The 16,109-nt window shown below is 46.5% G+C and overlaps 2 protein-coding genes and 1 non-coding gene across 3 annotated transcripts in view; 2 read left to right on the top strand and 1 right to left on the bottom strand.

The window, feature by feature from the left end:
- The window catches only part of LOC119388774 (mite group 2 allergen-like Ixo r 2), a 160,787-nt gene that overhangs the window by 90,006 nt on the left and 54,672 nt on the right, over positions 1-16,109 (top strand). The gene's annotated exons all lie outside the window — the stretch shown is intronic.
- Positions 1-16,109, top strand: part of LOC119390012 (uncharacterized) — a 72,222-nt gene that overhangs the window by 19,216 nt on the left and 36,897 nt on the right. The window lies entirely within an intron of this gene.
- On the bottom strand, positions 8,783-13,866 carry LOC119390013 (mite group 2 allergen-like Ixo r 2). The gene is made up of 4 exons (XM_049414620.1): positions 13,776-13,866; positions 13,211-13,315; positions 9,634-9,806; positions 8,783-9,001 (listed from the first exon to the last, which is right to left on the bottom strand). The coding sequence occupies exons 1-4, from the start codon at positions 13,855-13,857 to the stop codon at positions 8,921-8,923; spliced, it is 441 nt and encodes a 146-aa protein (XP_049270577.1). The 5' UTR covers positions 13,858-13,866; the 3' UTR covers positions 8,783-8,920.

Below are 16,109 nucleotides of genomic sequence, written 5' to 3'. Positions count from 1 at the left end.
CATGCTGACAATCATGCACTGTGGTTTCGGCGTGAAATTAAAAAAAATTAAACTGACCTTCATTTTCTTTTCGAGTAGTGAAACTATGATGGTGAAACTAAACACAGTAGAGTTTTCAAAGAATATTTTTTCAGTCTAAACTGGTTCATTGTTTCACACTAGTGTCTAAAGTTATTTCAAAACTACGAAGTGGAGAACGGTGTGCGTAATGGTGCTAGCGACCAGGAAGGAAGACTGCTTCATCGTGCTGTACTTTAAAGGAATAACTTAATTATTGTGTTAAGTATTGTGAGTTACTTTGTTGCGCACTTGTGAAATATGGGTTTCACAGCGGGCTTACGATGCCCGAAGTCGCTTGATGAAACAAAGCATTTGAGACTAAACGTTCATTTAGACAGGGCTCCTTATAAAGGATCGTCATCCCGTACACTTTATTAGGTAGATGTGTGCATTTAAACGTGGGAGTGTTAGTCAGCGCCGCCTCGCAGGCAGCCATGACGGCGAGTGTGGAACACGACGCCGTACGACTGCTGCCATAGCTCAAGTGGTAGAGCATCGGACGCGTTATTCGAAGGTTGCAGGTTCGGTACCTGCAGGCGGCAAGTTGTCTTGTCGTCCTCTTTAATTTCTTCACACTTATGTTGTAATTACTACAAATAACATTCCTTATACTTTCCTTGGCTTGATTGTTAGTTCTCATTGGAATGATATTGAGAAGATACGTGAGCCTGAATAATTCTTCTTAACCCAAATTTCTAATTCTTAATACGAATTAGCAGTCAATTCGCTCAAGACGAATTAACAGTAGCCACAGACGCCTGCTGCCCCGCTATTCATCAGGGGCCCTGGTTGGGCAGACCATGAGGAGATCGCAATGCTAGCTATGCGATATAGAATTAGCGTGTATGAACATAAGCATTCACGTTATCGTCTGCGATGACATAGAAACATGCACAGCTGATACAACAAAAACAGTGATTCAGGAGGTCTTCGAAGTTCCCCTACACGACTGACAACTATGACAGTTTTGATGCCGGCAGGTAACATTACTCAAATGACTAAACAAGGAACAATCAATATTTTATTTGGCACATAAAATGCAAATTGTGAACACGGCTCCCGTGCGGGAGCCGAAACGTCTCTGATTTCGTGTAGTTTCATGATCGGTGTCTATCTTTAGTTTTCCTCAAGCGTCGCGATACTCGGCGGCGACACATTCCACCAATCGCTGTGCCCCTGTTTCGCGACGTGGGGCTGACGCTATAGCTGTTATCAGCGGTTGTCCTTTGGGTTCGCTATGGGAAGGACACGTGTCGTCCGCTCGGAGCGGGAATTGAAGGAGCACCGACGCGCGCAGAAGCACTAATGGGCGTTGACGGCGCTAACGCAGAACGTAAAGCTACTGGCACAGAACGCGCAGCCACAGGCTTCGCTAGCTTCCGCCTGCATAGTAGAGGAAGGTGTCTGAATTTGCAGCCCCGCCACGTTGTTCTAGTGGTTATGGCGCTTGACTGCTGACCCGAAGGTCGCGGGATCGAATCCCGGCCGCGGCGGCTGCATTTTCGATGGATGCGAAAATGTCTGAGACCCGTGTACTTAGATTTAGGTGCACGTTAAAGAACCCCAGGTGGTCGAAATTTCCGGAGCCCTCCACTACGGCGTCTCTCATAATCATATCGTAGTTTTGGGACGTTAAACCCCAGATATTATTATTATACTGAATTTGCATTCTTCTTCTTGCAGGTTAAAACAACCGCGCAGGTGAAGATTGTGGGCGACAAAGGAGTGGGCGTCTGCATCAAAACCAAAATCGTCGTCGCATAAAACCACCGACTTACACATTTCGCTCAACATCATCATCTGGGGCTGTATTTTGAGATGATCGCCTTCGGTGACACTTTCGCGATATTTAGAGGGGAAAGCGCCGTAAGCGTTCGGCCGTCTACATGACACTGTGTTAACCGTGCTAAGACAAGCGGGACAGAAATATTGTCGCTGGTAGGCGTGGACGCGCCTTGCGACTCTCTCGCGAAATCCTGCGAAAGTGGCAGTATCGTCGAGAGTGATCGTCTCAGAATGCAGACACGTGACTCATTGTCAACGCAAATAAAGCTTGTTTTTTCCTGGAGTTTTTAGTACGTGCCTCTTTCCCTTATCTTATTTAACTGGTATTAAAAGATGTAGTGCCTGAATAAGAGACTTGGCAAGCGCAACACAGACTGCACTTGCACGCCTCGTCTGTCCACTCTCCTTTCTTTACAAAATATCTTTGTTTACAGGCGCTTGCAAAGCCACCAGTCAGAATGAGAAAGGTTACTTCTTGCATGCACGTAGAAGAGCAGGAAAGCATGCAGAGAAAGAAGGAAGGTAGGACGATCAGCCAGACGCACGTCCGGTTTGTTATCCTATACTCGCGATAATGGAAGTTAAAGAATGAAAAGAAATAAAAGAGGGGGACGAACATAATTAGCAGTGGAGGTATTCAATTTGCCGTCGTCCCGGACAAAACCCTGGACTGCTCGAGGTGGCGCTTTGAGCCAACACTTAAGCCTCGCGTTGCACCATCCTGAGCAGTCCTGAAGATTCCGGGATGACACTTCGAAGAAAATCAGTGCGAACTCAAAGTGCTCCCTGTTATATGCGAGGGCGAAAATCAAATAGTGATATCTGGTTCGAGGACCTATGGTCGGTTACAAGCTGACAAGAAATATAAGCTCTGCCCACTGAGCTGCTGTTCCGCCTGTCCTTACTCTCTTCTCGCTTTCTCTCGCGCCGACCAGCGCGCTAGAAGCTATTATACACAGGGACAGCAAGAAGGAAAGAAGTTACGTCAGTACGCGTGATGAAACGCCATCGCCATAGGCGTGCGCAGGGGGGGGGGGGGGCAAGGGGGCGAGAAGGGGGGGTGGGCGCAAAAAATTGTAGGGGGGGGGCGAGAAGAGGGGCGCAAAGGCAGCCGCATACATTGACATAATATGGAGGGGGGGCGCTGCGACGAACCTTCGCCCCCCCTGAAGGGGAACCCTGCGCACGCTTATGACCATCGCTGTCTCCCGGTGTGATTCCTCTGCTTGCAAATGTGGCTATAGCGTCTAATGTTAGCAGAATATGGAGCGCGGCGCCGGCACGTGGCTGTACCCCGCGGCAAGATGCGCATCTGGTCCAAACGCCGCTTTCTATTTATGTCGGCTTATGGCCAATAGCATGTTATCTGCCGTTTGACGTCAAAAAGCAGCCGCCGACAGCTCCGAAGAGAGTGAGCACAGGGCTCTGTTTGAAGAGAGCGCCTGAGGGTGCCTGAACGAACTCTCCTTGTCGCGCACGACTCCAGGATTTGGCTGATATATGTTCAAAACTGTGTCTGCTTTGCGCAGGATGTGTATTTTTCGCCAAGCACGAGGGGTGGTTCATGACTCCGTCAGAAAAGTGTGTTTCTTTGTGGTGTTACCTCCGTTTCCTGTGCTCCCTGGCTACCCTTCTTATAGCGGTTGGTGAAACAAAGAGGGAGTACGGCTGTTAAATAAGGACTCTTCAAACTTCACTGCAATCAGTGTTAAATGTCATCAATGTGACTGCTTTTCTCATGTTAAGAAATGATACGAGGTCATCGCTCGGCGCAGCAGGCGCCTTCATATATCGGATCCTGCTCGAATGTTCTCGTCGGTTCGATAGAAGGACATTCTTGCGTTAAACTGCATATGTATATTAGTGACTGACCTAGCCATGGGGGGAGGAGGGAGTTCAAATACCCCCCGAAAATTCTCGATTTGCATTTTCGATTTACACTCGCATATACAAACACATGCACGAACATATGTAAAAAGTGGTTAAACCCTCCCCTCCCCCTCCCCCTCCCCCCCCCCGAAAAAAATCTCTGGCTACGCCCCTGATATCAGTGGAAGTGTAACAGGTTGCGATTAAACGAATATGACTCCTATGTGCGTTATGTGTTGTGCAAAAAGAGTTGCAGCGCAAAGAACACGCAGAGAATCCAGGTCAAAGCACTAAGTTCCGATTCGTCTAGCCAGTGGCGTAACCAGGCGGTGGCACACCGGGCCCGAGCCCCCCCCCCCCCCCCTTCCACTGAAATTTCTTTCTGCCATGGGATGCAGAGCACAAAATGACCTTCCACCACACCTACTTCCCTGGACCCCACGTCGGATCAAGCACCCCCCCCCCCCCCCCCCCGTAACAAAAATCTGCCTACGCCCCTGCGTCTACCATCCGCTTTTGACAGCTTGCGTTAATACAATCCTTATTGTCGTTCCAAAACTCGCACTACTGAACGAGAACTAAGCATCCCTAAGAAAAAATTGGCCGCGTATCTGCGTGCTTCGCTGCAAATGTCGTGTAAAGACGATAGAAGAGGCGCTGTGTGAGATATGGACGCCATCTGGCAGTACGTCTGGAAACATGAGTGCTGTGTTGCGTGCTGGTAGTCCCGGCGCAGCAGCAGGCGAAGACCGGCGGTGACCAACGCGACCGGCGGGGACGCCAGCCAGCCCGAAAACGCGGTTTGGCGCGAAGCGCTGAAGCAGAGAAACGTCGGCACTCAACGAGTACTCTCCACACACTCTTTTATTTACACGTCGCCTGGGTAAAACAGGAACGTCAGAGCGGCGCCCACAACCGGCAGCCTGAAGGCCGCCCACAACGCTGCTTTTTCATTTTTTAAATATTTTTTTTCACCTTATTGGCCTTCTCAAAACTAAAGTTTTTCAACACCAACCCATGGCATTCGTACAGTGCAATACAGAACCGAAACCGAAACACAACAATGAGCTCGTGCGAAGGGCACGGAGGAAGGCAAATTTCAGCGCAGTCGCATTTTCAGCTTTGTTGAAACAGTGCTCACTAGACGACGACGAAGTAAAAGAAGGCAGGACAGGCAGCGCCTGTCCTGTGCCTTCTTTTACTTCGTCGTCGTCTAGTGAGCGCTGTTTCAACAAAGATGAACGCATACCAACTCGCTCAAGCTTCCATTCTTATGCATTTTCAGCGCAGCTTAAGAAACTAGGGTCCTTAAAATTACGTATGTATGCATTTTCTATTAAAGGAACACGCCACCTAATACTTACCTAGTGATGTTGCACCTCAGATATGCATGATATTTACTTTTTGATCGACAACGTTCACAAGTATGAACAGCCGTACCAGTTCAAGACGGCTGGCCCTTGGGCAAGTGGTTCAACTTTGGCCGAGTGGCTGAATCGAGGGACGTGCCGACAAACAGAAAGACAGACAGACAAAAAGACAGACCAAAATTTCTGCGTTTAAGTTCCCCAAGAAAGACTATCGTCTTTAAAAGTTTAAGGAAACATTAAAAGAGAAACACTGAATCAATTCACATTTTTGACACGAGAGTGGCTTATACTGAGGCCACAGAGCAACAACCTCCTATTCCTGATACGACCAGATAAAGTCACAAAAACAGCTTTCGCCGACGGAGGCACGTACAGTGGCGGCGCCTTGCGACACCTGTAGCAAACAAAAAGATGCGGACGGCCGGATTCCGCCGCTGCACGGGGCTGAACTGGAGCAACACACGTGACCAATGTTCTTGGCAATCATAACGGCGGCAATTTTCTTGTCGGCCGCCAAATGTCGATAGTACGATAGTTACTCCGAGGGAACGTGATAGTGTCACCAGGCTAACTGACAGATGGTAGAAGACACAGGGCGAAGATACAAAACAGGGACTAATTTTACTCTAGAAAAATGCTGACACCCAAAAGCGCGCGCACACCGTTTAACTTCGTTGTTCTCTTTCAAGGGGCCGGCCACAACAGTTGCCAGCCAACCTCGCGTCAATCCCCCCCCCCCCCCCTCAAGAGTGACCGTCCCAGTCGACGGGTTCAGTGTGCAAGAGGACAGCACTATGGAGAAAGTTGGTTGCGTGAAAGGAAAAAAAGATATCCAAGGTAACGTAGTACAATATGCGAAGGGGTTGCGAAGCGTCGGTTATCACTCGCGGCCGTGGTACAGCTTCATCTGTATATCGTGGACAACCTCAGCACGTGGACGTCGTCGGCTCAAACTTGGGTCAGAGCTTTGGGGCACCACCTCGCAATTTACATCACCGAGGCAGCGCACAACTTTGTAAGGGCCAAAATAGCGTCGTAACAATTTCTCCGAAAGCCCACGATGTCAGATAGGTGTCCAGGCCCACACGTAGTCACCCGGTTGGTAGTGGACGTTCCGTCGGCCCATGTAACGGCGAGCGTCGGTATCCTGCTGCGTGCGAATGCGGTTCCGAGCAAACCGTTGGGCTTCCTCCTCGGCTTTCTGAATGAAGTCGTCAACGCTGTCATTTCTGCTGGTGTCGTGTTCTACTGTAGCATGGCGTCTAACGGTGTTGTGACGCGACGTCCGTGAGCAAGCTCGAATGGTGTAAGCTCGGTGGTCTCTTGCACAGCTGTATTATAAACAAACGTCACACAGCATAGAAGTGTCCGGCCACCTAGAGTGGCCAGAAGGCCCATCGTCGTCCTGTTTCCACCCCCCCCCCCCTCACAAGATTCTTTCATGAATCAATAAAGTTGTTTACCTACCTACGGCAAAATTTCATCCCACGTTTCGTGCTCCACATCCACATACACAGACAGCATGTCGGCCAGTGTTCTGTTTAATCGCTCCGTCAAACCGTCGGTTTGGGGATGATAGGCTGAGGTCTTCCGGTGGTTGGTGTGCGTCAGCTTGGCGACCTGTTCCAATAACCCCGCAGTAAACGCTGCACCGCGATCAGTGATGAGCACAGCAGGTGCACCGTGACGCAACACGATGTCGTGGACGAAACATCTGGCGATTTCGACAGCACTTCCCCTGGGCACAGCTATTGCTTCCGCATAGCGAGTTAGATAGTCGGTTGCGACGATTATCCATTTGTTTTCCGAGGATGACGTAGGGAATGGACCGAAAAGATCCATTCCCACTTGCTGGAACGGCGCTGGAGGCGGGTCCAAAGGCTGGAGAAAGCCGGCAAGCTTGACGGGTGGAACTTTACGCCTTTGACAGTCACGATGAGTACTGACAAAGCGCTGAACTGACGAATATAGCTGTGGCCCGAAGTATTTTTGGCGTATGCGCGCTAATGTCCTCGCAAAGCCTAAGTGACCGGCAGAGGGGTCGTCGTGGCACGCCTGCAAAACTTCCTCAAGCAGTGCCGTCAGAACGACTACGGTCGCCACAAACACGAGAACTACAACTCCTAAATGATTCTTGATCCGTGGCCGAGATGCACCAAGAATTCGAGCACGCCATTTTCGTCATGAAGCTGACGTCACTAAAAAGGCCGGCAGATTCCAATCTTCTCACCTGCCCAGTGTTTCACCACAGCGCCAAGCTAGAACATGCTTGGTGTATCCATAAGTTACCACGAATACAAACTAACGCACGTGCAGTTACGTTGGTGCTCACACGTCGAGCACCAATACCTGGCGCGTTTTCTCTCTGCCTCCCCGCAGCTGCAGCTTACGCATCTACGAGATAAGAAAATTAGTGTACCCGCATTGAATGGCATGCCGTAAAGTCATTGAAGAGCCCTTCTTTCATGGTTTATATTTTAACTTTATAAAATATCGTGAGCACCGCTCATGCTGTATGAAGGCTGTAATGGTCGGTTTTCCTTACAGTATTTCATTCTTCCCACTTTAAGGTCTACAAAAAGCTTATTTTGGTTAAAATCTAGCTTTCGGAGAAATATGTGCGTCTTTGGGTGTTCCCTTACTGTGCGATTTTCTTGCGGAAGCGCTGATGCCAATATAGCAGCCGTCCTAGTATATAGCGTATTTTCTCGCGTATACCCCTACCAAAAAAAAAAACAGAAAAATGTGCTTTAAAAGAGGGGGTGCGGGATATAAGCGAGGGCGGGTTATATGCGAGAAAAGACGGCATTCTGAATCGATCGTAATGTTAAACCCGGAGGTCACGAAAACAAATCGTTGCCAAGTGGTGGCAACGAACGGAATTATAAAAAAAAGATTATACATTGGTATGTGGTATTCAGTTATATACTTCAATTAATTAAACGCCCTCTTGTGCGTTACATCAGCGGTTCAACACAGCCTTAATAAAATAGTATGAATCTAAGTGTCGTCTACGCAGTTTAGTATATTCAGCGCTTCGCATTTCATTGTGGTCTATATCTGCATAAATTTGAATACGAAGTTCCGCAACCAACTCAGCCAAATCAGTACCTTACAGACTACAAAGAAAACGTGCAAGGCGTGGTTGCAGTTGCCACATGAACACGTCGCCTTCACGGGATTACTAATTGTTACGTTCTTTAACGGGCACCTAAATATAAGCACACGGGTATTCTTGCATTTTCCCTCTATCACAATGCAGCCAGCAGAGCCGGAACTTTTTTTCCGCGACACTGTTTTTATATAGTAGCACTACCAGCAATTGACCTTAAGTTTTCGTGTCTTATACATTTACACACACTTACGCAAGCCCTAGCAATTTCCGCCGCTTGTAATAGTCTAACTCAATTACTACAACATGCTGTCACAGGCAATTTTGTTAAAGGTGTATTCTCTTCCAAAAAAAAAGGAAAATAAAACACCACATATCGGCAGGAAGTCAGGTATCTGTTCCGTATCTAGAAGCTTCTGTGAAGTGAGAATTTTTGAAAGGAATGGTGGGAGAACAAGAAAATAAATGAAGTGAGGCCAACAAGGTGAGTTGTCCGGTTCGCTGTATTCTACACCAAGGGTTGGGGTAAGGGCAGAAAGACTGATTAGGAAAGAAGAAAACTAAAGTACAAACGTCAACAACTTTATTTAAGCATAATATTGAAAGCGCTTCTTTGTGAGGCGAACGCAGCATGCGTCAAGACGATGGCTCGAACACGATAATTTGAGACGACAATACCTACTAGTAGTGATACTGGGGAGCGAATTATGTGCGTTGGTCGTTTTCATCCGATGACGACGGTGCTTCTGATGCATACGCTCATTCCTTTTTCACCCCGAATCTTGATCTCCACGTCAGTTTTCATCTGCAATAATAAAAAAAATAAAAAATTAGGGGCTCGTCATTGGTGAATTAAGTTCTAATCATCATCATCATTATCCGTCTATACTGCGTCCCCTGCAGGCTGAAGGGCTCTCCCAATAAGCTAGAATTAACCTAATATTTTGCAAGCTGATTCTATTTTATGCCTGCGAGCTTCCTTATTTTATCACTTCACTTAAATATATGACGTCCTCGGCTGTGCTTCTTATATCTTGGTATCCACTCAGTTGCTCTGACCACCATTTTTTTAACGCGAAGCATTTCTTAGCGAACCAAAGGCGCTACCTATCTATCTATCTATCTATCTATCTATCTATCTATCTATCTATCTATCTATCTATCTATCTATCTATCTATCTATCTATCTATCTATCTATCTATCTATCTATCTATCTATCTATCTATCTATCTATCTATCTATCTATCTATCTATCTATCTATCTATCTATCTATCTATCTATCTATCTCTCTATCTATCTATCTATCTATCTATCTATCTATCTATCTATCTATCTATTAGGTTGTGCCTTTAAAGCAAAAAAAAGAAAAGAAAAAAGACATGATAAGCCGAAAACAAGTACGCAAGAATATTATGCTTTAGAGTTGGCAACTCACACTAGGTATGTACCATGGCGGGTCCAATTCCATGGAACCTTGGATGGTGTCTCCTTTAGCGATGGGACACTTAATGCCGCGCTTGCAAAGGTTTTTCTGAACGCCGGGAACTGACACCCAGAAGCCCAAAAACTTCATCTCGGCTTCCAGCGTAAGCGTATCGCTGTCTTGGTCTGTGAGCGACACAATCAAGCACACGTGTCATTGGAGAAAGGACTGACATGGCTAAACATTTTATAATGTGTATGAAATAGGCAGCGCTGCAAAGTTTAGAACGACTGCTGACAATAACCACACGGACGATTCGCGTCGTCGGTGTCGTTCTTGTCTGCCTTTGTTGTGAACTTGCAGTGCAGCCTGTTTCATCAAGGATGGATCCAACCAGCTACAACACAAGCACTTATAATGTGCAAGGAGGGCCTTTTACTGAGGCCCTCCTCGGTGCTCCCTCAAGTTAAGGTAGCAATAGGGTTACCTCCAGGCCTCCTTACCTTGCTACTTGCACTGAAAGGGCGCTCCTCTGCAGAACTTTGTCAGCGACAGAGTGTCCGATTTCTTATTTTCGATCGATGCCTTGTACTTCTGCAGAAGCTCGCTACAATTGTATCCTCGTCGTTGTTGCAAAATTGCTTGCCAGGCGTGTTTTCGAACGTGCGGCAGAACGGCTGTCAAAATTGTTCGTTAAGATTGCGCAGCGTGAAGAGGAGAACGCATTTTACAGGAATAGAGAAAAAAGAATAGACTGAATGCGAAATGGTAGGCCCCCTCAAAACCCACCGTTCGTGCTGGCGTCTTCCAGGAATGACAGTTTTTGTTTGGATTAGGCTCACGATGGCTTCTTATGCATGGGCATTCTTCACGTGCCATGCGTGCTGCTTCCACAATGAGGCAGGCGCGGTCATCCGGGTAAGAGAAAATCACATTGGTCTCAGCGAACACAGGGGTGCAGCCGCATGCGCTACAATGTGTGCCCAGGAAACCCTCCTTTCCTTTTCTGCGAATTATCTCAGCCACTGAGATCCGTAATCCGCCGTGATACAGGCGAGTGACCTGTGCCTGGAAGCTGGCGCCTACTCTGTGGCAGCATGACTATTTTAATGCGTTGGAGAAGCAGGCCCGAACAATAATCCGTTTGAGAAGTTTACTGTGCAAAGGTGAGAACAGTAGGATTGCTTGTACGAGCCTGGTTCATATGTCCACCAAACATGATCACAGGTGAGATCGAGCTTAAAGGGGCACTAAAGAGCAAAACGATTTTTCTCATATAAGTAAAGTACTCTTTTACGATGCCTAAAACACCCCGCTTGCTGCGAGAAGACGCTTAGTAAGCGAGAAAACGCGCAAAAACAAAATGTGGGTGGCGACACCACCTAGAAGTTTCCGCACCATTCGCCGTGACGTAACATGTTTTGACGGCGCCTACTAGGGACTACGTAGTTCCTAATCGGTAAAAATGAAGTACGTTGTCCTCTGAGGGGGCTAAAGACGTAACAGACCAAGTTTGGGGTACTTTTGTTGAGCCAATGGAGCCAAAATACGATAACTACACTTTGAAATCCGTGACGTCACGCGGGGAGATTTCGGCGCGGAATTTAAAAATAAAATTTTGAACTTGATTTTCTTCTCTATTAGTAAACCTATAATGGCGAAATTAACGATATTAAAGTTCTCAGAGCACAATTTATCGATCTAAACCATCCATTGTTTCTCTTTAGTGTCCCTTTAAGGTCAAGGAACCCGACGGAATCCTAGAAGAGAATATCACGTGTTATGACATTCTTCAAATATTCCGACCATTTGTGACAACTCAGAATGCAACCCCGAGGTACCACTCTGTAAGACTACTAAGAAATCGTCCACATGTATCCGAATACTTTCAGGACTTGGGTTCCTGGGAACCGCGGCTGTAAGACTTTCTCATTTTGCAAAAAAAAAAAAGCAGGTCTATTCACAAAGGCGCGATGCACGACCCGATAGAAGCGCCATTGTTTTGAATGTAAACATAATAATTTACTTGGACATAAGTACATTCGAAACAAATTTGCACCTAAGTGAGAAAATTCCACAAGCTCGGTTGCGAAGCACTGCTCGGTCGCGAAAATCAATCTCACCCACACCTATCTTTAAAGGATCTTAATTACTCGCTCCCGCATAACAGGCCATTGAAATGCATCAGTGAACGCAATGAGATCCAAGGTTGCTCGACCATCTTGTTTTTGTCTGCTGCAACAGGCGAAAGTTAAGTAAACTGAAAAGGCTGTGCACCCATATCGCGAAAAAGCAGTGTACGCGTTATTATTCATCATTATGCACAAAAAATATTCCTTATTCTTGCTTGAAAACGGACGTTTAGTCCGTATTTCACACGTACTCTCGATCCCAAACTTGTGAAACACGCGCCTTACCTCACTGAGGCGGCCCTTAGGAAATGAAGGTTGAAGGAAGCTTTTAGAATACGCTGGCTCCCTCAACATCCTTAACATAAGGAGGCATGAACGGCTCCTCACGTAAGGTAAGGAAATGGTCTGAGGTAAGGAGCGTTTCAGAATACGGACCTTACTGAGCCGGAGTCTGAGTCTGAGTGAGTCCGAATGAGTAATATTTTGGTGAGTTTAGTCCTAGTGAGTCAGGTTGAGAAAAATTTTAGTGAGTCGGAATCCGAGTAAGTACAGTTGAGGAACATTTCTGGTGAGTCTGTGCCCGAGAGAGCCCTAAGCGCGAAATAAGTTTCTTGAGTGAGTCTGAGTGAGCTCCATATTTTATGCCGAGCTATGGTTCTATCTACTCAACTTCAGCATTACTATCAGCCTTATGTCGGTTCACGTTGTTTATACTTACGTATACTCGCACATACTTCAACGCAGTAGCGTTGATACGCCAGCTCAATATTTAATGATCAGGGGCGTGAGTTACATTGACGGGGAGGGGGGGGGGGCGTTGATTCATGTTCTTTTCCTTTGTGCCGTTTCATAATCATGAACCCTTACCAACTCGCCCAACTATCAGTGCTACCGGGGTTGGGATGCCTTGACCTCGCCCCCCCACCCCCATCCCCCACGCGCAAACTTTTTCATGGGAAGCCCTTGATTCAAACATCTCGTGTGAGATATAACGTTCAATAAAATGTCCTTACTGAATTTCAACCACTGATAACCCGTAATTGAAGGTATGAGACCAAAAGTTGCTAATTAGAGCACCTATTATGCGAGATAGTGGAGTTAAAGAGCATTTACATCATGGTCGAAAAGTTAATTGTACGCTAATGCACTCATGAGTCGACTTCCTGAAACTCATATCGAGCGGCGAGTCCGAGTCTGAGTGAGTCTGAGCGAGTCCGAATGAGTAATATTTTGGTATGAGTCTGAGTGTGTCCGGCTGGCGAAAATAAGGAAATGAGTGACGCCTAAGGGCAAAATATATTTTCGTAATAATTTCGTTCCAATGATGCATCTCATGGTTTCCTTTCAACTTTCGGAGGAGAGATTACTACAACGGTCGGAAATCATAATCGCGTAAAGCAGTCGCTAGCCTTATCTTTAGCGAAATAACAGACATCTGCGCGTTTGCGAAGACATACCTGAAATCAACGAGAAGATGACCTTTGTCGTCTTGCTACGCTTGAATACGCAAGGGTCGGAGTCACACGGCTCTACTTCGACCGACAGGATTTTGGCTGCGGATCCTGCGAGAAAAGATGACATGCCAGAGAAAAGATTATACGTCAGTTCATAAGTCCTGAAAGCGATACGTGCGTTATTGCACTTCTTGAAGTTAACAGACATCATCGAATGACGTCAGTGACAGTTAAGAGAAATCAGAGTGATGTCGATCAATGCTTTCGTTTATTCTCACATGCACCCTTGCCTCGACTATGCAACAGGGCCGCTTAAATTGGTTAGCTAAGGAGAGCCTCGACTCTATAGACAATTTGAATTCGTTCAGAGATTAGCCCTGTACACCATCACGTAAATTTAGCACATTAATAAAACGTCAGTTTATAGTAAGCGCTTTATTCTATCCTTTTATGCTTTCACTACTGTCTTCGTAATTTGCGCTGTAGCAATCACGTTATGAGCAAATACTTAAAAGTTAAAAGTAAAATAGAGGAAATCGAAACTGCAACACGAAGCTGGGCTGCTTACCACAGTCCTTGTACTTGAATTCTCCACGTTGAGCACAGGCCAGGCTGACAAGGAGAGCTAGGGCAACGAAGCTGGTCTTCATGGTGTATACTGCTTGGCGCGTACCGCGAGAGAGATGTCGAGGCGGTTCAATGGTACGCAGTGGTGGGTATGACCTTAAATAGCGTCGCAACTGGGAAAATGTAGCTCGATTCAGCGATCATGTGAGCATGTGAACGTGTGAGTAAGCCCTTATTGTCTACACAGCGTCTCAATGGCGGCCATTACAATAGTATCTATAACTTACAACGCTAAAGCGGGTTCTATTGTGCTGATAAGTAAACAGTGAACATGAAAGCAATGTTAAATAACTATCTGCAACATGCATGTGTACATTCGTTTTCAATGTGAGGAAGTGAGCTCGATCACGCAGAGGTACCAACGCGGAAGTATCGGGGGTGAAGAGTTACGGATTCGCCCGCAATCGAGCGTTCCCCACCTGCGTGATAGGTAGGATAAGGACGGTGGCGCACTAGCTTTTCTAGTAGTTGGCCTCGTGCCATACAGGGTACAGGGCATGTGCACGTGTTCGCCTGGGCTTACGTGCGCAGGGATGCACGAACCATGGCGGGACAGGAAAACGGGGTCGTCCACCCGTTTTCCAATCCGGCCATGTTGGAGCATACAGGCGACAGCGGTTTGTATGCGTTGTTGAGGTGAGACGTTACTTGCTATACACACAAAAGAAAGAAAGCGTTTGTACATATTATATATATATATATATATATATATATATATATATGTATATATATATATATATATATATATAACGAATGGGTGTGAAGGACATTTTAGTCCAAATCAGGAAGAAGAAATGTTAACAAATACAGCGTACAGAAAAGACCAGACAATGATGTTTGACGCCGACACGGCGCTAACTTCCAACAAATGATTTATTTTACGAAGCCGTATGCGTAATAATATAGGAACCAGGTAGCAACGCACGCAGGTACATACGTACGAGATCAGAACTTTTAAAACATGTGAAAGATAGATAAAGATAACATAAAAGTGCAGCGAAACAAATATTTACAATATTGCCAGGGCATCTTGAAAACCCACCTTCGTCAAGTCACCCTTTGTGTCACATTTAAAGGATGCAATTCTTTTTTTGAGAGCTCAATTGAAGGCGCGCTAACGAAGGTTTTCCTCAAGCTAGCAATCTTCGCCGTGTCGATGATTTCCTGTGTTGTGTGCGCTGAGCTTCGTCCTTTTACACTACACTGTGAATACATAGGGACTAGGGACACACCCACAGCTTCTGCAGTGAACAGCGTAAAAATAAATTCACCGACGATTACGATACTGCCTAATGCGAATTCTGAGCGTAGCTTCGTGTTGGGGCAAGGCCAACTGTGTTTGAAGTTTTGGTTTCCGCAAGGTATCGAATACGCCATAAATCATTTTTTTAATTAGGACAGCACCCACTACGCCATTATTCATATTTCTGCGGATAAGCGAGGTACCCTCTACACATCTGTAAGGTATTATGTGCACATGGTCGATGCTGCATGTGGCTGATGACAATGAAGAATTATGGTTGAGCACTTTGAAGTGGGTGGGAAGCATTAAACCACACACTCGTTGCGCAATTACGAATGTGAGATGACTGGTTGTTATTTTACTCTTCTGCCAAGCTATATTACATAATGGGTTAACGCGATGCCTTGCCCGACATGACGCCTGTATAGGGTCTTTTGGCAAATGAGTTTGCAAGCACCAGCGTGGCTCCGTGGTAGAATTCGCAATGCCCACGAACTATAGGTGGCGCGCCGTGCTTTTCAACATGGCGCCAGGAGGAGGGTCAACCCGTTTGTTAGCATAGGGACAGATAGGACGTGCGGACGTACGGACCATGCCACTTTCACCAGATGAAGTCATGAGCTGCGCTGAAATGGATATGAGACTAAAATACTTTCCCAAACCATGGAAAGTGCTAAGTACTCGCCACCTAATTATTTGCTGCGAAGTGAAAGGTTATGTTTCAGCTCCGTTACCGTGCATAACGATGCTTTGCGAAATCTAGTGCGTGCTACATAAACCCGTATGAACTAGAATTGACGTATGAGTTGAACGGCACTCCGAGGTAGTACGTACCTAGCCTGCCTGACGGATTTGCCGCAGTAGTAGGCCGCCAGCGAGTAGCGTAGCGCCATCGCTGCTGCGCGTGATGATGGCTTGCAAACATAAAAGTCTTCTGTGATAATACCCTTTCGTCATTACTTGCGCAGTCGGAAACGCGGAGTTACGTCTTCAACGGAACACAAGCATTTAACATGCCATTCAGTAGCGCTT

The sequence above is a fragment of the Rhipicephalus sanguineus genome, chromosome 4, assembly GCF_013339695.2.
Source record: "Rhipicephalus sanguineus isolate Rsan-2018 chromosome 4, BIME_Rsan_1.4, whole genome shotgun sequence".
NCBI lineage: Eukaryota > Metazoa > Arthropoda > Arachnida > Ixodida > Ixodidae > Rhipicephalus > Rhipicephalus sanguineus.
Note: the sequence above shows the minus strand (reverse complement) of the source record. Positions and strands in the feature narration are given on the sequence as shown.

Excerpts from the sequence above, each read along its gene's own strand:
- LOC119390013 (XM_049414620.1), bottom strand. The coding sequence starts at position 13,857 with ATGAAGACCAGCTTCGTTGCCCTAGCTCTCCTTGTCAGCCTGGCCTGT. Across the intron at positions 13,316-13,775 it reads ATTCAAGTACAAGGACTGTG|GATCCGCAGCCAAAATCCTG; the intron begins GTAAGCAGCCCA and ends CTTTTCTCGCAG. Across the intron at positions 9,002-9,633 it reads CGCCATGGTACATACCTAGT|ATGAAAACTGACGTGGAGAT; the intron begins GTGAGTTGCCAA and ends TTATTATTGCAG.